Source organism: Rhinoraja longicauda, chromosome 37, assembly GCF_053455715.1.
Source record: "Rhinoraja longicauda isolate Sanriku21f chromosome 37, sRhiLon1.1, whole genome shotgun sequence".
Lineage (NCBI taxonomy): Eukaryota > Metazoa > Chordata > Chondrichthyes > Rajiformes > Arhynchobatidae > Rhinoraja > Rhinoraja longicauda.
Window position 1 is genome coordinate 10,093,854 of NC_135989.1, and position 22,103 is coordinate 10,115,956.

Consider the following 22,103-nt stretch of genomic DNA (forward strand, 5'->3'; position numbering starts at 1 on the left):
CGCCCATTCCTTCTCTCCAGAGACGCTGCCTGTCCAGCTGAGTTACTCCAGCATTTTGTGTCTATCTCCCATCTACCTCATTGGAGACAATAAACAATAGGCGCAGGAGTAGGCCAATCGGCCCTTCGAGCCAGCACCACAATTCAGTGTGATCATGGCTGATCATTCTCAATCAGTGCCCCGTTCCTGCCTTCTCCCCATACCCCCTGACTCCGCTATCCTTAGGAGCTCTATCCAGCTCTCTCTTGAATGCATTCAGAGAATTGGCCTCCACTGCCTTCTGAGGCAGAGAATTCCACAGAGAACTCTCTGACTGAAAAAGTTTTTCCTCATCTCCGTTCTAAATGGCCTACCCCTTATTCTTAAACTGTGGCCCCTGGTTTTGGACTCCCCCAACATTGGGAACATGTTTCCTGCCTCTAACGTGTCCAACCCCTTAATAATCTTATATGTTTCGATAAGATCCCCTCTCATCCTTCTAAATTCCAGCGTATACAAGCCTAGTCGCTCCAGTCTTTCAACATACGACAGTCCCGCCATTCCGGGAATTAACCTAGTAAACCTACGCTGCACGCCCTCAATAGCAAGAATATCCTTCCTCAAATTTGAACTATCTTTATAAGTTCATAAGTAATAGGAGCAGAATTAGTCTATTTGGCCCATCAAGTCCACTCTACCATTCAATCATGGCTGATCTATCTCTCCCTCTCAACACCATTCTCCTGCCTTCTCCCCATAACTCCTGTACTAATCTTGTACTAATCAAGAAGCCATCTCTCTCTGCCTTAAAAATATTATTTGTCTTGTCCTCCACAGCCTTCTAATCTGACTTTATCGGACTTCAATGTTATAACTTTGCACTAAATGTTTTGGTTTAGTTTACCGAGGTACAGTGAAAAGCTTTTGCTGCGTGCTAACCAGTCAGCGGAACGATGATACATGATTACAATCGAGCCGTCCACAGTGAACAGATACAGGATATAGTGTGAAATGTTGGTGGTGGAGTGGAGATTTGAAAGAGTGGGGCGTCTGTAATGTGTGATTGCAGATCCACTTCTGTGACTAGTACACCAAGAGTTGCCTGGGGCGAACATTCCCTTTATTCTTTATCTGTGGATGGCTTGGTTGCATTAATGTTTAGTCTTTTTATTCATAAGTTCATTAATCATCAGATTTAGGCTATCCGGCCCATCGTGACAACTCCGCCATTCAATCACGGCTGATCTATCTTCCCATCTCAACCCCATTCTCCTGCCTTCTCTCCAGTGGCTCGGCGGTAGAGTTGCTGCCTCACAGAGCCAGAGACCTGTGTTCGATCCTGGCCACGGGGGGCTATCTGTGTGGAGTTTGTACGTTCTCCCCGTGACCTGCGCGGGTTTTCTCCCACACTCCAAAGATGTACAGGTTTGTAGGTTGATTGCCTTTGGTTAAAGAAAAGGAAATTGTCTCTCGTGTGTAGGATGGTGTTTGTGTACGGGGATCGCTGGTCGGCGCGGACTCGGTGAGCCGAGGGGCCTGTTTCCGCGCTGTTTGTCTCGAGATACTAAAGTATTCAGTATCTTTGACAAGAAGCCTTTCACTGTACCTCGCTCGGTACACATGACAACAATAAACTAAATTAACCTCGCTGTCCATAACCCACCACTTCAGCTGCCTGGGATCCAGAGGATAGAAACATAGAAACATAGAAAATAAGTGCAGGAGTAGGCCATTCGGCCCTTCGAGCCTGCACCGCCATTCAATATGATCATGGCTGATCATCCAGCTCAGTAACCTGTACCTGCCTTCTCTCCATACCCCCTGATCCCTTTAGCCTCAAGGGCCACATCTAACTCCCTCTTAAATATAGCCAATGAACTGGCCTCAACTACCTTCTGTGGCAGAGAATTCCACAGACTCACCACTCTCTGTGTGAAGAAATGTTTTCTCATCTCGGTCCTAAAAGACTTCCCCCTTATCCTTAAGCTGTGACCCCTGGTTCTGGACTTCCCAAACATCGGGAACAATCTTCCCGCGTCTAGACTCTCCAACCCCTTAAGAATTTTATATGTTTCAATAAGATCCCCCCTCAGTCTTCTAAATTCCAGCGAGTACAAGCCTAGTCTATCCAGTCTTTCTTCATATGAAAGTCCTGCCATTCCAGGGATCAATCTGGTGAACCTTCTCTGTACTCCCTCTAAGGCTAGAACGTCTTTCCTCAGATTAGGAGACCAAAACTGTACACAATACTCCAGGTGCGGTCTCACCAAGGCCCTGTACAACTGCAGCAGAACCTCCCTGCTCCTATACTCAAATCCTCTTGCTATGAATGCCAACATACCATTCGCTTTCTTCACTGCCTGCTGCACCTGCACGCTTGCTTTCAATGACTGGTGCACCATGACACCCAGGTCACGTTGCATCTCCCCTTTTCCTAATTGGCCACCATTCAGGTAATACTCTGCTTTCCTGTTCTTGCCGCCAAAGTGGATAACCTCACATTTATCCACATTATATTGCATCTGCCATGCATTTGCCCACTCGCCTAATCTATCCAAGTCGCTCTGCAGCCTCCTAGCATCCTCCTCGCAGCTAACACTGCCACCCAGCTTCGTGTCATCCGCAAAGTTAGAGATATTGCATTCAATTCCCTCGTCCAAATCATTAATATATATTGTAAATAACTGGGGTCCCAGCACTGAGCCTTGCGGTACCCCACTAGTCACTGCCTGCCATTCCGAAAAGGACCCGTTTATTCCTACTCTTTGCTTCCTGTCCGCCAACCAATTCTCTATCCACCTCAACACTGAACCCCCAATACCGTGTGCTTTAAGTTTGTACCCCAATCTCCTATGTGGGACCTTGTCGAAGGCCTTCTGAAAGTCCAGATATAACACATCGACTGGTTCTCCCTTATCCACTCTACTAGTTACATCCTCGAAAAATTCTATAAGATTCGTCAGGCATGATTTGCCTTTCATAAATCCATGCTGACTTTGTCCGATGATTTCACCACTTTCCAAATGTGATGCTATCACATCTTTAATAACTGACTCTAGCATTTTCCCCACTACCGATGTTAGGCTAACTGGTCTGTAATTCCCCGTTTTCTCTCTCCCTCCCTTTTTAAAAAGTGGGGTTACATTAGCTACCCTCCAATCCTCAGGAACTACTCCAGAATCTAAAGAGTTTTGAAAAATTATCACTAATGCATCCACTATTTCTGAGGCTACTTCCTTAAGCACTCTGGGATGCAGCCTATCTGGCCCTGGGGATTTATCGGCCTTTAATCCATTTAATTTACCTAACACCACTTCCCGACTAACCTGGATTACCCTCAGTTCCTCCATCTCGTTAGACCCCCGGTCCCCTGCTATTTCCGGCAGATTGTTTATGTCTTCCTTAGTGAAGACAGCACCAAAGTAATTGTTCAATTGGTCTGCCATCTCCTTGTTCCCTATGATCAATTCACCTGTTTCCGACTGCAAGAGACCTACATTTGTCTTAACTAGTCTTTTTCTCTTCACATATCTATAAAAGCTTTTGCAGTCAGTTTTTATGTTCCCTGCCAGTTTTCTCTCATAATCTATTTTCCCTTTCCTAATTAAGCCCTTTGTCCTCCTCTGCTGGACTCTGAATTTCTCCCAGTCCTCTGGTATGATACTTTTTCTGGCTAATTTATATGCTTCATCTTTTGTTTTAATCATATCATATCATATCATATATATACAGCCGGAAACAGGCCTTTTCGGCCCACCAAGTACTATCCTTAATTTCCCTTGTTAGCCACGGATGCACTACCTTTCCTGGTTTGTTCTTTTGCCAAACTGGGATGAACAATTTTTGTAGTTCATCCATGCAATCTTTAAATGCCTTCCATTGTATGTCCACCGTCAACCCTTTAAGTATAACTTGCCAGTCTATCTTGGACAATTCACGTCTCATACCCTCAAAGTTACCTTTCTTTAAGTTCAGAACACTTGTTTCTGAATTGACTTTGTCACTCTCCATCCTAATGAAGAACTCCACCCAAGGTCACTCTTGCCCAAGGGGCCTCGCACAACAAGACTGCTAACTAACCCTTCCTCATTACTCAATACCCAGTCTAGAATGGCCTGCTCTCTCGTTGGTTCCTCGACATGTTGGTTTAGAAAACCATCTCGCAAACATTCCAAGAAATCCTCTTCCTCAGCACCCCTGCCAGTTTGGTTCACCCAATCTATATGTAGATTGAAGTCACCCATTATAACTGCTGCACCTTTAGTGCACGCATTTCTAATTTCCTGTTTGATGCCATCCCCAACCTCACTACTGCTGTTAGGTGGCCTGTACACAACTCCCACTAGCGTTTTCTGCCCCTTAGTGTTTCACAGCTCTACCCATATCGATTCCACATCCTCCAAGCTAATGTCCTTCCTTTCCACTGCTTTAATCTCCTCTCTAACCAGCAACGCTACCCCACCTCCTTTTCCTTTCTGTCTATCCCGCCTGAATATAGAATATCCCTGGATGTTGAGTTCCCAGCCTTGGTCACCCTGGAGCCATGTCTCCGTAATCCCAACTATATCATAATCATTAATAACTATCTCCACATTTAATTCATCCACCTTATTAAGTATACTCCTTGCATTGAGACACAAAGCCTTCAGACTTGTTTTTACAACACTCTTACCCCTTACACAATTATGTTGAGAAGTGGCCCTTTTTGATTTTTGCCCTGGATTTGTCTGCCTGCCACTTTTACTTTTCACCTTGCTACCTATTGCTTCTACCCTCATTTTACACCCCTGTCTCTCTGCTCATGCTCCCATCCCCCTGCCACATTAGTTTAAATCCTCCCCGACAGCACTAGCAAACACTCCCCCAAGGACATTGGTTCCATTCCAGCTCAGGTGCAGACCGTCCTGTTTGTACTGGTCCCACCTCTCCCAGAACTGGTTCCAATGTCCTAGAAATTTGAGTCCCTCCCCCTTGCACCATTTTTCAAGCCACGTATTCATCTGAAATATCCTCCTATTCCTACTCTGACTAGCACGTGGCACTGGTAGTAATCCAGAGATTATTACCTTTGAGGTCCTACTTTTAAGTTTATCTCCTAGCTCTCTAAATTCACCTTGTAGGACCTCATCCCGTTTTTTACCTAAATCGTTGGTGCCAATGTGCACCACGACAACTGGCTGCTCACCCTCCCCCTCCAGAATGTCCTGCAGCCGCTCAGAGATATCCCTGACCCTTGCACCAGGGAGGCAACATACCATCCTGGAGTCTCGTTTGCGGCCGCAGAAACGCCTATCTATTCCCCTTACAATTGAATCCCCTATCACTATAGCCCTTCCACTCTTTTTCCTCCCCTCTTTTGCCGCAGAGCCACCCACGGTGCCATGAACTTGGCTGCTGCTGCCTTCCCCTGATGAGCCATCTCCCCCAACAGTATCCAAAATGGCATATCTGTTTAGGAGGGAGATGACCGCAGGGGACTCCTGCCTACTGCTACGCTGGCTAGTGGCCACCCGTTTCCTTTCTGTCCGCTTATCTTTTACCTGCGGTGTGGCCAACTCACTATACGTGCTATTCACGACCTTCTCAGCATCGTGGATGCTCCAGAATGAGTCCAACCGCAGCTCCAACCGTTCAATGCGGTTTGCCAGGAGCTGCAGCTGCACACACTTCCTGCACACGTAGTCATCAGGGACACCGACAATATCCCTGATCTCCCACATGTTGCAGGATGAGCACTCCACGGGGCCGATCTCACCTGACATGTCTTACCCCCAAATTAAATCAAATCCCTCTTAATCCTTTAAACTGTACCTTTACTAAAAAGCACTGAACCCTTAACTTACTGAACCCTTAACTCACCGAACCCTTAACTCAACGAACCCTTAACTAACTGAACCCTTAACTCACCAAACCCTTAACTAACTGAACCTTTAACTCACTGAACCCTTAACTCACTGAACCCTTAACTAACTGAACCCTTAACTCACTGAACCCTTAACTCACTGAACCCTTAACTCACTGAACCCTGAACTCACTGAACCCTTAACTCACTGAACCCTTAACTTACTGAACCCTTAACTCACTGAACCCTTAACTCACTGAACCCTTAACTCACTGAACCCTTAACTCACCGAACCCTTAACTCACTGAACCTTAACTAACTGAACCCTTAACTAACTGAACCCTTAACTCACTGAACCCTTAACTCACTGAACCCTTAACTCACTGAACCCTTAACTCACTGAACCCTTAACTTACTGAACCCTTAACTCACCGAACCCTTAACTAACTGAACCCTTAACTCACTGAACCCTTAACTTACTGAACCCTTAACTCACTGAACCCTTAACTAACTGAACCCTTAACTCACTGAACCCTTAACTCACTGAACCCTTAACTCACTGAACCCTTAACTAAAAGTACGAACAAAAAGCAGAAATACAACCCCGGGGTCACGCCCAATCAGCGGCTTCCTCCAGACCACTTCTTTTGAAGTGTGAGGGAACGTTTTTACGCCGCTCCAACCGCTCCAACCACTCCAACCACTCCAACCGCTCCCACCGCTCCAGGGCCCAGCCCGGACGCTGCTCCAACCGCTCCCACCGCCCCAGGGCCCAGCCCGGACGCTGCTCCAACCGCTCCCACCGCTCCAGGGCCCAGCCCAGACGCTGCTCCAACCGCTCCAACCGCTCCAGGGCCCAGCCCGGACGCTGCTCCAACCGCTCCCACCGCCCCAGGGCCCAGCCCGGACGCTGCTCCAACCGCTCCCACCGCTCCAGGGCCCAGCCCGGACGCTGCTCCAACCGCTCCCACCGCTCCCACCGCTCCAGGGCCCAGCCCAGACGCTGCTCCAACCGCTCCCACCGCTCCAGGGCCCAGCCCAGACGCTGCTCCAACCGCTCCATCCGCTCCAGGGCCCAGCCCAGACGCTGCTCCAACCGCTCCATCCGCTCCAGGGCCCAGCCCAGACGCTGCTCCAACCGCTCCATCCGCTCCAGGGCCTCTGTGTGAACAAAGCCCCGCGCTCGGTTTTTAAACCTACCGCCCGGACGCTGCTCCAACCGCTCCTGGGCCTGGAACTGGATGGTGTGGGCTGAGCCAGCACAGTGGGTAAGTTTCAGGACTAGCAGCCAATTGATCATGAGTTCAAATCCCGCACCAGGGGAAGTGAAACTTGAATAGTTCAATGCCTGGATTTGGGGGTATTAGCTACAGGGAGAAGCTGGGCAGACAGATTATTTGGGGGTGGTAGAGGCTGGGCTGACAGATTATTTGGGGGTGGTAGAGGCTGGGCTGACAGATTATTTGGGGGTAGTAGAGGCTGGACAGACAGATTATTTTGCCTGTAGCACCGGAGGTTAAGGGGAGACCTGATAGAGCTATATAAAGTGATGAGAGGCATAGTTAGGCAGAATCTGTTTCCTTGGGTGGCAATGTCAAAAATTAGAGGGCATAGTCATACAGAAAGGAAACAGGCCCTTTAGCCTAATTTGTTGATGCCAACCAAGGTATCCCACAGCTTTAAGGTGAGAGGGGTAAAGTTTCAAGCAAAGATACGGTATGGAAACAGGCCTTTCGGCCTTTTGAGTCTGTGCTGACCAGTAATTACCTGTAGACTAGTTCTAGGTATCACAAAATGCTGGAGTAACTCAGCAGGTCAGGCAGCATCTCAGGAGAGAAGGAATGGGTGACGTTTCAGGTCGAGACCCTTCTTCATTCAGAGTCTGAAGAAGGGTCTCGACCCGAAACGTCACCCATTCCTTCTCTCCAGAGATGCTGCCTGACCTGCTGAGTTACTCCAGCATTTTGTGATACCTTCGATTTGTACCAGCATCTGCAGTTATTTTCCTGTACACTAGTTCTGTCTACACACTCGGGATAATTTACCAAAGCTAATTAACTTGCAAACCTGTACATCTTTGGAGTGTGGAGGGGAACCCGGAGAAAACCCACATGGTCACAGGGAGAACGTACAAACTCCGTACAGGCAGCACCCGTAGTCAGGATCAAACCCGGGTCTCTGGTGATGTAAGGCAGCAACTCTACCGCTGTGACACTGGAGGCCGCCCATGTTATGGAGAACTTGGGTAGTCTGTGGTTCCTTTCCCTTCGGACCGAAGGAGGCTTTAAGGTGATCTGATGGAGGAATGTAAGATTTGTACGGGTGCCAGGCGTTATAGGGAGAAGGCAGGAGATTGGGGTTGAGAGGGAGAGATAGATCAGCCATGATTGAATGGCGGAGTAGACTTGATGGGCCGAATGGCCTAATTCTGCTCCTATGCCTAATGAACATGAGGTTATGAGGGGGATTTAGATTTTTTAGATTTAGAGATACAGCGCAGAAACAGGCCCTTCGGCCCACTGGGTCCGCGCCGCCCAGCGATCCCCGCACACTAACACTATCCTACACCCACTAGGGACAATTTTTGCATTTGCCCAGCCAATTAACCTACAAACCTGCACGTCTTTGGAGTTTGGGAGGAAACCGAAGATCTCGGAGAAAACCCACGCAGGTCACGGGGAGAACGTACAAACTCCGTACAGACGGCGCCCGTAGTCAGGATCGAACCTGAGTCTCCGGCGCTGCATTCGCTGTAAGGCAGCAACTCTACCGCTGCGCCACCGTGCCGCCCCATGGAAGGATGTGTCAAAAACAAAGGGCTGGACATTAAACAAGGTCTATCTTTTATTTCTTACAGCGTTGGATGCTGACGATAGGAAAGAGATTGAGAATGATCCAGTAGTCAAGGTAAATGTGGCTTTGTACGTTTTCTGTTAAAGCTTCGGAAGCTTTGAAGGTGAGTAGTTTACCTGGTAAATGAAACGAGCCAGGTGGGTGTGGAGATTAGTGGGCAATGCCAGCTTGAAGATGGTGCTGCCCACAACCATCTCAACATCAGTCCCATGGATGTTTAATTGGTGAGATATAAGGACTGGGAGCCAGGGTGGACAACTCATGAACTGACGTTTAATTTAGTTTTGAGATACAGCGCGGAAACAGTCCCTTCGGCCCACCGAGTCCACGCCGACCAGCGATCCCCGCTCCTTAACACTACCTTACACACACTGGGGATCATTTTACATTTACACCAAGCCAATTAACCTAGAAACCTGTATGACTTTGGAGAGTGGGAGGAAACCGAAGATCTCGGAGAAAAGCACGGCACGGTGGCGCAGCGGTAGAGTTGCTGCCTTACAGCGAATGCAGCGCCGGAGACTCGGGTTCGATCCTGACTACGGGCGCCGTCTGTACGGAGTTTGTACGTTCTCCCCGTGACCTGCATGGGTTTTCTCCGAGTTCTTCGGTTTCCTCCCACACTCCAAAGACGTACAGGTTTGTAGGTTAATTGACTGGGTAAATGTAAAAATTGTCCCTAGTGTGTGTAGGATAGTGTTAATGTGTGGGGATCGCTGGGCGGCGCGGACTCGGTGGGCCGAAGGGCCTGTTTCCGCGCTGTATCTCTAAATCTAAAAAATCTAAAGGCCACACAGGTCACGGGGAGAACGTACAAACTCCGTACAGACAGCACCCGTAGTCAGGATCGAACATGGGTCTCTGGCGTTGTAAGGCAGCAACTCTACCGCTGCGCCACCGTGCCGCCCTAGGGATATAGAGTCATAGAGCCATAGAGCGTGGAAACAGGCCCTTCGGCCCAACTTGCCCACACCGACCAACATGTCCCATCTAAAACTAGTCCCATCTAAAACTAGTCCCATCTGCCTGCATTTAGCCCATGTCCCTCAACCTGTCCTATCCATGTTCCTGTCTAAATGTTTCTAAAACTTTGCAAAGTTGGTGGAGGATGGTGGGGGAGAGGCCACAAGAGCTCCTGTTCCTCATGTTCTCATGGGTGTCTGCTAAAGGGTCTAGTTTGTAGATGCATGAAAGAATCTCACCACCCATTCTGGTTCTTTCCACCAGGCAGTTATTAAGAAGCTCCGAGATGAAGAAAACAAGGCGAAGACAAAGGTGGGTTTGAGAACTGGGGACTGGGGAACAATAAGTGACTGGCAGGGGATGTGTGAAACACTGCTGGTCACCCTGTTAATACTGACACGCACAAAGTGTCCACCCCCTGTGGGTATGGGCACACACACAGGCACACACACACACGTACAATGTGACACACACACAAGGTGTTCTCCCTGTAAATATGGTCTAACACACACACACACAAACATACGCACATCATTCCTGTAAATAGTGACATATACAGGGTGGTAAGGCCCTGCACGCACGGGCAGTCACACACATACATACATACATGCACACACACACGCTCTCTCACACAAACATGTGCACATACACGCGTGTACATAGTGACACACCCTAGGCGTTCACTCCCTGTGAATATGGGCGCACACTCGCCCACACTCTCGCGCACACCCTCGCACACACTCGCACACACACACACACTCGCGCACACACACACTCGCACACACACACACTCGCGCACACACACACTCGCGCACACCCTTGCACACGCACACCCTCGTGCACACACACACACACACACACTCGCGCACACACACACACACACTCGCGCACACCCTTGCACACACACACACACACACACACTCGCACACACACACACACACCCGCATGACTCCTGCAAATACTGACGCACACTAGGATTTAGTTTTTAGTTAGGCTCTAGAGACACAGCATGGAGACAGGCCGTTCGGCCCACTGAGTCCATGCTGACCAGCGATCACCCTTTCGCACTGTTCCCATGTTATCCCACTTTCTCATCAACTCCTTACACATTGGGAACAATTTTACGAAACAAAGTCACGGTGCCCTCCTATGTAAATGCCAATAAATTCACCGCGCCTCCCTGTAAATATTGACAGATTCAAGTTTCCCCTCCATTCAAATACTGCCAGATTTAAAGTGTCTGTAAACACAACAAATCATAGCGACCCCACTAAATAACAACAAATTCATGGTGAACACCCCCACCTCCCCCTGTAGATAACCACAATTTCAAGGTTCCCCCCCATAAATACAGACAGATACACAGCGACAAACACATTAACAGTGACACAAAATGCTGGAGTAACTCAGCAGGTCAGGCAGCATCTCGGGAGAGAAGGAATGGGTGAAGAAGGGTCTCGGCCTGAAACGTCACCCATTCCTTCTCCCCCGGATGCTGTCTGACCTGCTGAGTTACTCCAGCATTTTGTGTCTGCCTTCGACTTAAAGCAGCATCTGCAGTTCTTTCCTACACATTAACAGTGATCCATAAATCTCCCATAAATACACTCAAATTCAAGGTGCCCTCCTCTAAATTCAGGATTCAGGATATCTTTATTGTCATCCAAAAAAACAAGTCTTTTGGACGAGACTTCGGCACCCACAGTCCAACAGTAAGAGCAATAAAAATAAGCAAATTACACAACCCCAACCAACACAAAAACACACACAAAAAAAAAAATCCATCACAGTGAGTCTCCTCCAGTCCCCTCCTCACTGTGATGGAAGGCCAGATGCCGACAAATTCATGGTTACCCCATCCCCTGCAAACACTCACAAATTTAAGGTACACCGTTTCAAATACCCACAAATTCACGGTGGCCCCCATCCCCGTCTAAATACCAACACATTAAAAGTGCCCTCCTCCAAATACCAACAAATTCATTATTACCCCTCCATGTAAATCTCACAAATTTAAGGGGTAGAACCAACAAATTCACTGTGAGAAAAAAATTACAATAGACAATAGGTGCAGGAGGAGGCCATTTGGCCCTTCAAGCCAGCACCGCCATTCAATGTGATCATGGCTGATCATTCTCAATCAGTAATTACAGTGGCACCCCCTCAACCCCCCCACCCCTGTAAATACCCTCATATTCACAGGGCCCCCACTAAATGCAGACGGATTCAAAGATTTAAGGCAGCACGGTGGCGCAGCGGTAGAGTTGCTGCCTTGCAGCGAATGCAGCCAATGCAGCGCCTGAGACCCGGGTTCCATCCCGACTATGGGTGTTGTCTGTACGGAGTTTGTACGTTCTCCCCGTGGCCTGCATGGGTTTTCTCCGAGATCTTCGGTTTCCTCCCACACTCCAAAGACGTGCAGATATGGTGTAAATGTAAAAACCGTCCCTAGTGTGTGTAGGATAGTGTTAGCGTGCAGGGATTGCTGGTCGGCGCGGACCCAGTGGGCTGAAAGGGGCCTGTTTCCACGCTGTATCTCTACACTATCTAAAGCCCTCACCCCATAAATATCAAGAAGTTCACAGTGACCCCCCCCTCCCCCCAGTAAATGTCCACAAATTTAAGGTGCTCCCCTCTAAATTCCAGGAATGGCGGGACTGTCATATGTTGAAAGACTGGAGCGGCTAGGCTTGTATACACTGGAATTTGGAAGGATGAGAGGGGATCTTATCGAAACGTATAAGATTTTTAAGGGGTTGGACACGTTAGAGGCAGGAAACATGTTCCCAATGTTGGGGGAGTCCAGAACCAGGGGCCACAGATTAAGAATAAGGGGTAGGCCATTTAGAACTGAGATGAGGAAAAACTTTTTCAGTCAGAGAGTTGTGAATCTGTGGAATTCTCTGCCTCAGAAGGCAGTGGAGGCCAATTCTCTGAATGCATTCAAAAGAGAGCTAGATAGAGCTCTTAAGGATAGCGGAGTCAGGGGGTATGGGGAGAAGGCAGGAACGGGGTACTGATTGAGAATGATCAGCCATGATCACATTGAATGGCGGTGCAGGCTCGAAGGGCCGAATGGCCAACTCCTGCACCTATTATCTATAATTTTCTTCAGTTAAAATTGTAAATAGTTTCTAGTGTGTGTCGGAGAGTGTTAGTGTGCGGGGTGATCGCTGGTCTGCATGGACTCTGTGTCACACCAAGTCACCTGGAGTGTGGCCACACCAGCGTCTTGTATAACTGCAACATGACCTGCCTTTGCTGACATGCTCACACTTGGCACACACTGTCACCACCTGTAGTGCCAAACACAGATGGCAGGAAACTACCGAGGGGCAGTAAATCCATTTTGGGGTGCTCGGGAAGCCTTTGGCACGTCCATAAAGTCCCGTTTTCTCTCTCTTTTTCCCGACCAACGTTCCAGCAAGTGGTGTCAGCATTGACGCAAAAGAATTTGCAGCTGTTTAACCTGACCAATGCAAAATTAATCCCGTTCGAGGAGAGGCAGTTCTCCTGCAACGTGTGTGACACATACTGGTGGCGAAGGGTGCCGGCTAGGAAACAGGTAGGAACACGCTTAGTGTGTGCTCCCCAGTGGAGTTTAATCCAACTACCGAATAGATGGGGTGTAAGCCTGAAGCCATGGGTTTCAGAGGGATGGTTTCACAGTGGCACAGTTACTGCTGGATTATGTCAAAATAATCACAAACCTATTCATTCATTCACTAAACGTTATTCCCTTATCGCGTATCTGTACACATGAAACCTGTGTCTTCTGGATGTTGGTTCTCCTACTCTGGGTAAATGACTGTGCATCTACACGATCTATTCCTCTCATGATCTCATGGGGGCAGGAACCAGTACCAGGACTTGGCTGGAGGAGGTCTAGTAATTGGCTTGCAGGGAACACCTATGGTACTCGTGTTGGTATCGTATTGCTTTCAGTTTGGTTCATTATCACATGTACCGAGGTACAGTGAAAAGCTTTGGTTGCGTGCTAACCAGCCAGTGGAAAGGCAAAACATGATTGCAATCGAGCCGTTTACAGTGTACAATAGTCACTCTGCCTCACAGTGCCAGAGGCCCAGGTTTGATCCTGACCACAGATGCTGTCTGCATGGAGTTTGCACTTGGGGGCCATCGAAAACGTGCCAGTATTTTATTGAAGGGGTTGGAAGAAGTGGGTCAGTATTGATAGTGTGTGGGGGGGGGGGGGGGGGGGGGTCGCCTTGAATTTGTCATCATTTACAGGGGCATAATATCATGAGAGGAATAGATCGGGTAGATGCACAGTCATTTACCCAGAGTAGGAGAATCCAACAACCAGAAGACACAGGTTTCATGTGAGGTGAGGGGAAAAATTTAATAGGAACCTGAGGGGCAACTTATTTGCGCAATGGCTGGTGGGTGTACGGAACGAGCTGCTGGAGGAGGTAGCATCACAACCTTTTAAAGAAACATTTGGACAGGTACATGGATCGGATGGGTTTCGAGGGATATGGGCCAAACGCAGGTAGGTGCAAGGGAAACGTGAGGGGTGCCGTAAATGGAGGTGGAAAACAGTACCAGGACTTAGCTGGAGGAGGTCTAGTAATTGGCTTGCAGGGAACACCAATGGTGGGACAAATGGGAGGGAGGGTCGGCTGGTGAAAGTAGAGAGTCGGCAGACTCTGGAGTTGTTAGGGGAGGGCACCACTAAATGTGGGAGTTAGGGAAGGGCACCTCTATGTGGGCATGGAAGTCAAGGTTGAGACACTTTGAGGGAATTATCCACCAGTGGTATTGGTGTTGGTTTTGTATTGCTTTCAGTTTGGTTCATTATCACATGTACAGTGAAAAGCTTTGGTTGCGTGCTAACCAGCCAGTGGAAAGGCGAAACATGATTGCAATCGAGCCGTTTACAGTGTACGCATATACGAGATAAGGGAATAACGTTTAGTGAATGGATGAATAGGTTTATTGGCCAAGTATGTGCATGTACAAGGAATGTGCCTTGGTGCTCCGCTCACAAATGGCAACACAAACATACAGTTAACAATTAAGAATAAAGCATAAACAAGATCTGATCAAGGCAGACACAAAATGCTGGAGTAACTCAGAGGGTCAGACAGCATCTCGGGAGAGAAGGAATGGGTGACGTTTCGGGTCGAGACCCTTCTTCAGAATGAATTAGTCCGACCTGAAACGTCACCCATTCCTTCTCTCCCGAGAAGCTGCCTCTCCTGCTGAGTCACTCCAGCATTTTGTGTCTACCTTCGATTTAAACCAGCATCTGCAGTGTATTTTTCCTACAAGGTCTGATCAAGGATAGTCCGAGGGTATAAGAAAATAACTGCAGATGCTGGTACAAATCGAAGGTATTTATCCACAAAATGCTGGAGTAACTCAGCAGGTCAGGCAGCATCTCAGGAGAGAAGGAATGGGTGACGTTTCGGGTCGAGACCCTTCTTCCGACTGATGTCAGGGGGGCTGGACAAAGGAAGGATATAGGTGGAGACAGGGAGATAGAGGAAGATCTGGGAAGGAGGAGGGGAAGAGAGGGACAGAGGAACTATCTAAAGTTGGAGAAGTCAATGTTCATACCGCTGGGCTGCAAGCTGCCCAGGCGAAATATGAGGTGCTGTTCCTCCAATTTCCGGTGGGCCTTACTATGGCACTGGAGGAGGCCCATGACAGAAAGGTCAGACTGGGAATGGGAGGGGGAGTTGAAGTGCTCAGCCACCGGGAGATCAGGTTGGTTAACGCGGACCGAGCACAGGTGTTGAGCGAAGCGATCGCCGAGCCTGCGCTTGGTTTCGCCGATGTAAATAAGTTGCCATCTGGAGCAGCGGATACAATAGATGAGGTTGGAGGAGGTGCAGGTGAACCTCTGTCTCACCTGGAAAGACATACTCCAGCATTTTGTGAATAAATACCAAGGATAGTCCGAGGGTCACTGGCGAGGTTGATGGTAGTTCAGCACTACTAGTGGTATCGGTGTTTATTATTGTAAGGCCGCAGCTCTACAGCTGAGTTGGGTTGTGAATGTGCTGAGCTCTGTATCTCCCTCCCACACAGGTGTCCAGGTGTCGAAGGTGCAAGAACAAGTACGACCCGGTGCCGTACGATAAGATGTGGGGCTACGCTGAGTTCCACTGCCAGGAGTGCGGCCATGTTTTTGGGTACAGTGGATGGCGTGTCGGCCGCTGCCATATAATACAATACAATACAATACAATATATCTTTATTGGCATTGTACAGGGGTACAACGAGATTGGGAATGCACCTCCCATACGATGCAATAATTTAATTAGCTAGTCAGTATTAATTTAAACAACCCAATGAAACAAATTGGAACAGTTTTAAAACCCAACCCAACCCCAACACAACCCTAACACAACACCAACACAACCCACAACACAACCCCAACACAACCCAACCCCAACACCAACACAACCCAACACAACCCAACCCCAACACCAACACAACCCAACACAACCCCAACCCCAACACAACCCAAACCCCAACACAACCCCAACCCAACACAACCCCAACACAACCCCAACACATCCCCAACAACAACCCCAACACAACCACAACACAACCCCAACACAACCCCAACCCAACACAACCCCAACACAACCCCAACACAACCACAACACAACCCCAACCCAACACAATCCAACACAACCCCAACACAACCCCAACACAACTCAACCCCAACCCAACACAACCCTAACCCCACACAACCCCAACCCAACCACAACACAACCCCAACACAACCCAACACAACCCCAACCCCAACACAACCCCAACACAACCACAACACAACCCCAACACAACCCCAACCCCACACAACCCCAACACAACCCCAACACAACCACAACACAACCCCAACACAACCACAACACAACCCCAACCCAACACAACCCCAACACAACCCCAACCCAACCACAACACAACCCCAACCCAACACAACCCCAACACAACCCAACACAACCCCAACACCAACCCAACCCTAACCCAAACCCAACACAACCCCAACCCAGCCGCCCCCCTGCCTCGTAGCCTGGCATTTCCCACATTCCCCCGATCTCTGTTGTCTGTGGCCGTTTGTGTCCCTTCCTCAACCTGTTTCGTGTTGCAGGGGGTTTGGCCAGATGGGCCTGCCTGCGCCGTGCTACATCTGCTCCAGCCACGTCACCCCCCTGCGGATCCTTCCGCCAAAGAAGAGCCAGGGCCCGCGCAGCCACAGGCCCCACAGCTGTTACGCGGAGGACTGCTACAACCGCCAAGGTAGGTCCATGATGCACGCCCGGCCACTCTCATCACCTCTCCCCCTGTGCTCTTGTGTCTTGCTAGGGACTGCCTGGCATCTCTCCCATAGAAACAGTGGTAGAGTTGCTGCCTTGCAGTGCCCGAGACCCAGGATCGATCCCAACCACGGGTGCTGCCTGTAAAGAGGTGCCCCTGACCTGCATGATACTCCAACTGCAGTCTGACCAGTGCCTTATTAAGCCTCAGCATTACATCCCTAGTCCTCTCGAAATGAATGCCAGCATTGCTTTTGCATTGCCATGGGGCCTACACCTCCACGAGTGTCCCTTTCCAACAATCCATTTTGGGCGGCACGGTGGCGCAGCGGTAGAGTTGCTGCCTCGTAGCGCCGGAGACCCAGGATCGATCCTGACTATGGGGACTGTCTGTACGGGGTTTGTGTGTTCACTCTGGAGAAAACCCACGCATTGTCATGGGAAGAACATACAAACTCCGTACAGGCAGCACCCGTAGGCAGGATCGAACCCGGGTCCTGACCACAGGTGCTGTCTGTATGGAGTTTGTACGTTCTCCCCGTGACCTGCGTGGGTTTTCTGCGGGGGTTTCGGTTTCTTTCCGCACTCCAAAGACGTAAAGGTTTGGTGTAAATGTAAAAACCGGATGGGTTTTCTCCAGGTGCTGCGTTTTCCTCCCACACTCCACAGTCATACAGGTTTGGAGGTTTATTGACTTGGGTAACATTATCCGCAGCTTGGAGGATACTGTCGGTGTGCGGGGTCGGCACAGATCGGTGGGCCGAAGGGCCTGTTTCCGCGCTGTTTCTCTAAAGTGTAAAAGTCTAAAGGCTTCTCCACCGCTTCCATTGGGTTGCAGAATAGGCCCGTCAATGGGTAGGTGGGACGGTCTTAACCCCAGCCTCAGTGGGTGAGGAAGGTGGATGGCGTTGGCTCTTGGCTGTCAAAGCCGCCAATGGCTGATTTTCCTCCCTCCCTGGTGGACCTCCAGAGACTCCTGGACCCACGTGGAATATCTCAGTGCAGACCAGAGCTGACCTCCTCAGGGGATATGCAGCAAGTTGCATGTCGATTTTCCCCCTCTCAACCCCATTCTCTTGCCTTCTCCCGGTAACCTTCGATGCCCTTATTAATTCAGAACCTATCAATCTCCATCTTCCCTGGGATCTGCCTGGGGTTTCTCAGGGATACTTTTAAGGCGGAGATTGGCAGGTTCTTGATTAGTACGGGTTATGGGGGTGAAGGCAGGAGAATGGGGTTGAGAGGGAAAGATGATTGAATGGCAGAGTAGACTTTACAGGCTGAATAGCCTAATTCTGCTCCTTTAACTAATGAACCTATGAGGCCGGCGCGGTGGCGCAGCGGTAGAGTTGCTGCCTCACAGCGCCAGAGACCCGGGTTCCATCCTGGCTACGTGCCCGTGTCTGCACAGAGCTTGTACGTTCTCCCCGTGACCTGCAAGGGTTTTCTCCGGGTGTTTCGGAGAAAACCAACGCATTGTCATGGGAAGAACATACAAACTCCGTACAGGCAGCACCCGTAGGCAGGATCGAACCCGGGTCCTGACCACAGGTGCTTGTCTATATGGAGTTTGTACGTTCTCCCCGTGACCTGCGTGGGGTTTCTCTGGGGGTTTCGGTTTCCTCCCACACTCCAAAGACGTGCAGGTTTGGTGTAAATGTAAAAATCGTCCCTAGTGTGTGTAGGATAGTGTTACGTGCGGGGATCGCTGGTCGGCACGGGCTTGGTGGGCCTGTTACCGCGCTGTATCTCGAAACTAAACTAAGCTTACCAACTCGTTCCTCCTTCTGTTCCCCCCCCAGAGCCTCACATCCCAGGCACCCACTGCGTTCACCCCCGTAGCCGGCAGAAGAGGGGCCTGCCGAAGGTCCTGTACCCCAGCCCCGGCCACCTGAGCACGGGCTCCACGGTGGCCACCTGCCTGAGCCAGGGCAGCCTGATGGAGTGCCCCGTGGACGAGATCATCGCCGAGGACATTCTGGAGGAGGACGAGGACTTTGCAGCGGACATCCTGGACCAGTCGACCGAAGACGAGGAGGACTCGACGGAGAAGTCCGACAGCGTCAACAACGACCACGGCAATGAGAGGCCCCGCGACAGGTTGTCCGAATGAGGCCGCGAGGAACTGCAGGTGGTGGAAACTTGAGCAAAGCACAAAATACCGGAGGAAGGAATGAATGGTTGAATGGATGGATGATTGAATGGATGAATGAATGAATGAATGAATGAATGAATGAATGAATGAATGAATGAATGAATGAATGAACGAATGAACGGATGGATGGATGATTGAATGAATGGATGGATGGATGAATGAATGAATAAATGAATGGATGGATGAATGAATGGATGGATGAATGAATGGATGGATGATTGAATGGATGGATGAATGAATGAATAAATGAATGGATGGATGGATGGATGAATGGATGGATGATTGATGAATGGATGGTTGGATGGATGGATGGATGGATGCTTGCTTGCTTTATTGTCACTTGTGACCAGTCACAATGAAATTTGTTTGCTTTGAATTCTTTGCATCTGGGGAAGAAACGAACAATTCACACAAAAGCATCCGAAGAACTCAACGAGGTCAGGCAGCTTTTCTGGACGAAATGGGCAATGTTTTAGATTGGGAACCTCCTTCAGAATGATTGTAGTAAGACGGAGAAAGCAGGAAAGGAGAGGTTTGGGCTGACAGAGTTTTGTGGAGGAAACGGACAGGTAATGTTTTGGAGTGGGGCCCTTCTTCAGACTGATTCTCGTCGGGTGGAGAAAGCAGGAAAAGGAGAGGTTTGGGCTGGGATCTCGTTTTGCGGAGGAAACGGACGGGCGACGTTTTGAATCGGGACCCTACAATCAGCCTGAGACAGGGTCTCGACCGGAAATTTCGCCTGTCCGTTCCCACCGCAGCTGAGTTCCTCCACCACTTTGTGTGAATTGTCTGGAAGTTGCGTAGCGTTGAGATTGTCACGAGCACACAGCCTCCCCTCCATCAGTCCCGGGGTTGAAGGTTTGGGCAGGAGACCCTCGCCAAGGAAATTGACACCGACTCAATAAAGCGGGAACTGCAGGCGCTGGAACCTTGAGTAAAACGCAAAGTGCTGGAGGAGCAAAGCAGGTCAGGCAGCATCTGTGGAGGGGAATGGGCAAGTCGACGTTTCGGGCCGGGACCCTTCTTCAGACTGAGGTTGAGAAAGCTGGGAAAGGAGGGGTGGGGATGGGTCATAGCCTTGGAAGTGATAGGTGGATACCACCCCTCTCCCCTCCACCTAGATCCTCCCACTTTACATTTCACTCCTCTCCTCTCCTTATCAAACCTTTTATCCCCTTTTCACCTACAGCCTTTGTCACTTACTCCACCCATCTGCCAATAACCCCCCCCCCCCCACCCCCCCGCACCTGTATCCACCTATCACTTACCAGGTGTGCAGGAAGGAACTGCAGATGCTGGCTTAAACTGTAGATAGACACAAAATGTTGGAGTAACTCAGCGGGACGGGCAGCATCTCTGGAGAGAAGGAATGGGCGACGTTTCGGGTCGGGTCCCTTCTTCAGACGGTTAGGCTTTAATCCTGCCCCCACCTTTCTTTCCCAGTTTTCTCCTACAATCAATCGAAGAAGGGTGCAGACCCGGAACGTTGCCCGTCCATTCCCCTCCATAGATGCTGCCTGACCTGCTGAGTTTCTCCAGCACTTTGTTTTTTTTTGACCGGATGTTGGTTTCTGAGATTAGGTCTTACTCAAATTCACCCCCCCTCCCCCCCCTCCCCCCCCCAAAAAAAAAGAACCAATTTGCAAAAACAAACAATTTGTTTAATTCCGTGTCATTTTACATTTAAGCAAATTAGCTTGTATTTTATTCTAAGGGTGATGGAAATTTTCTTGCACTGATCAAGCGAAGGAGGTGCGAAGGATGAGTGGGTCGTTTGTGTGTGGGGGTGTGGGTATGTGTGTGTGGGTGTGTGTGTGTGTGTGGGTATGGGTGTGTGGGTGTGTGTGTGTGTGTGGGTGTGTGTGTGTGTGTGGGGGTGTGTGTGTGTGTGTGTGTGTGGGTGTGTGGGGGTGTGTGTGTGTGTGTGTGGGTGTGTGTGCGGGGGGTGGGTGGGTGGGGGTTGTGTGTATGTGTGTGGGTGTGTGTGTGTGTGGGGGGGGGGTGTGTGTGTGGGGATGTGTGTGTGAGTCTGTGTGAGAGTCTGTGTGCCAGGTGATTATCTCTTCACTTAGCTGCCTTAAGGGGGAAAGTTGATACGGTAAAATGTTTTTCTGCGGAATGGATGTGGTTAGTTGTTTGTGTGTCAAGTCAAGTCAAGTCAATTTTATTTGTATAGCACATTTAAAAACAACCCACGTTGACCAAAGTGCTGCACATCTGATTAGGAAAAAAAAAGCAACATACAGTGGCAGGCAGCCAGACACAACGGCGCGGCCATCTTGAACAAAATGTTTAACTAAAGCAGAATGGTGTGTGCACATTGCGTGTGTGTGTTTGTGTGCGTACGTGTATGTTGTGTGTGTTATATGTTTGTGTTTTATGTGCGTGTGCATGCAAATGTGTGTTGTGTGTGTTGCATGTGGGTGTTATGTGAGTGTGTTGTGTATGATGTGTGTGTTGTGTGTGAGAGTCTGTGTTGTGCGTGTGTGTTGTACGTTGTGTGTGTTATACGTGTTTGTGTTATATGTGTGTGCGCACAATTGTGTGTTGCATGTGTGTGTTATGTGAGTGCGTGTGTGTTATGTGAATGTGTTGTGTACGTGGTGTGTGTGTTGAATATTGTGTGTAAGAGGTGATGACCTCTTTACTTAACTGCCTAGCTGCCTTAAGGAAGAAAGTTGATGCTGAAAAAGGAATGGTTTGTACGTGTGTGGTATGTGTGTGTGTTTGTATGCGTGCACGTGCTGTGGGTGTGTGTACATGAGTGTGTGTGTGTGTGAGGTAAATACCTCTTAGCTGCCAAGCTGCCTTAACGAGGAAGGTTGGTTCTGTGAAGTAACGTCTATCTGTGCAGGGTTTACTGCTGATATCTGTAGGAGTGACTATACTCATGATCAGTGTCAGGGTTCCGTCTCAAAGGAGATCCCAGCGAATTGATCCCAAAGCCGAATCTGCTGGGAATCCTTTGGCACAACATGCATCCTTGAGAAATGGCACAACATGCATCCTTGAGAAATAT

General features: G+C 49.4%; 1 protein-coding gene across 1 annotated transcript; it reads left to right on the forward strand.

Annotated features, from left to right (window-relative positions):
* Positions 1 to 6,796: 6,796 nt before the first annotated feature.
* Positions 6,797 to 20,969, forward strand: LOC144610677 (shiftless antiviral inhibitor of ribosomal frameshifting protein homolog). The gene is made up of 7 exons (XM_078429559.1): positions 6,797 to 7,089; positions 8,679 to 8,728; positions 9,902 to 9,949; positions 13,062 to 13,202; positions 15,695 to 15,798; positions 16,764 to 16,912; positions 18,732 to 20,969. The coding sequence occupies exons 5-7, from the start codon at positions 15,749 to 15,751 to the stop codon at positions 19,040 to 19,042; spliced, it is 510 nt and encodes a 169-aa protein (XP_078285685.1). The 5' UTR covers positions 6,797 to 7,089; positions 8,679 to 8,728; positions 9,902 to 9,949; positions 13,062 to 13,202; positions 15,695 to 15,748; the 3' UTR covers positions 19,043 to 20,969.
* Positions 20,970 to 22,103: the final 1,134 nt, after the last annotated feature.

What these genes read in the sequence shown, in the direction of transcription:
- LOC144610677 (XM_078429559.1), top strand. Translation starts at nt 15,749, where the DNA reads ATGTGGGGCTACGCTGAGTTCCACTGCCAGGAGTGCGGCCATGTTTTT. An exon ending in GAGTGCGGCCATGTTTTTGG is followed by an intron (nt 15,799 to 16,763) that starts GTACAGTGGATG and finishes TTCGTGTTGCAG; the next exon opens with GGGGTTTGGCCAGATGGGCC. An exon ending in GGACTGCTACAACCGCCAAG is followed by an intron (nt 16,913 to 18,731) that starts GTAGGTCCATGA and finishes TTCCCCCCCCAG; the next exon opens with AGCCTCACATCCCAGGCACC.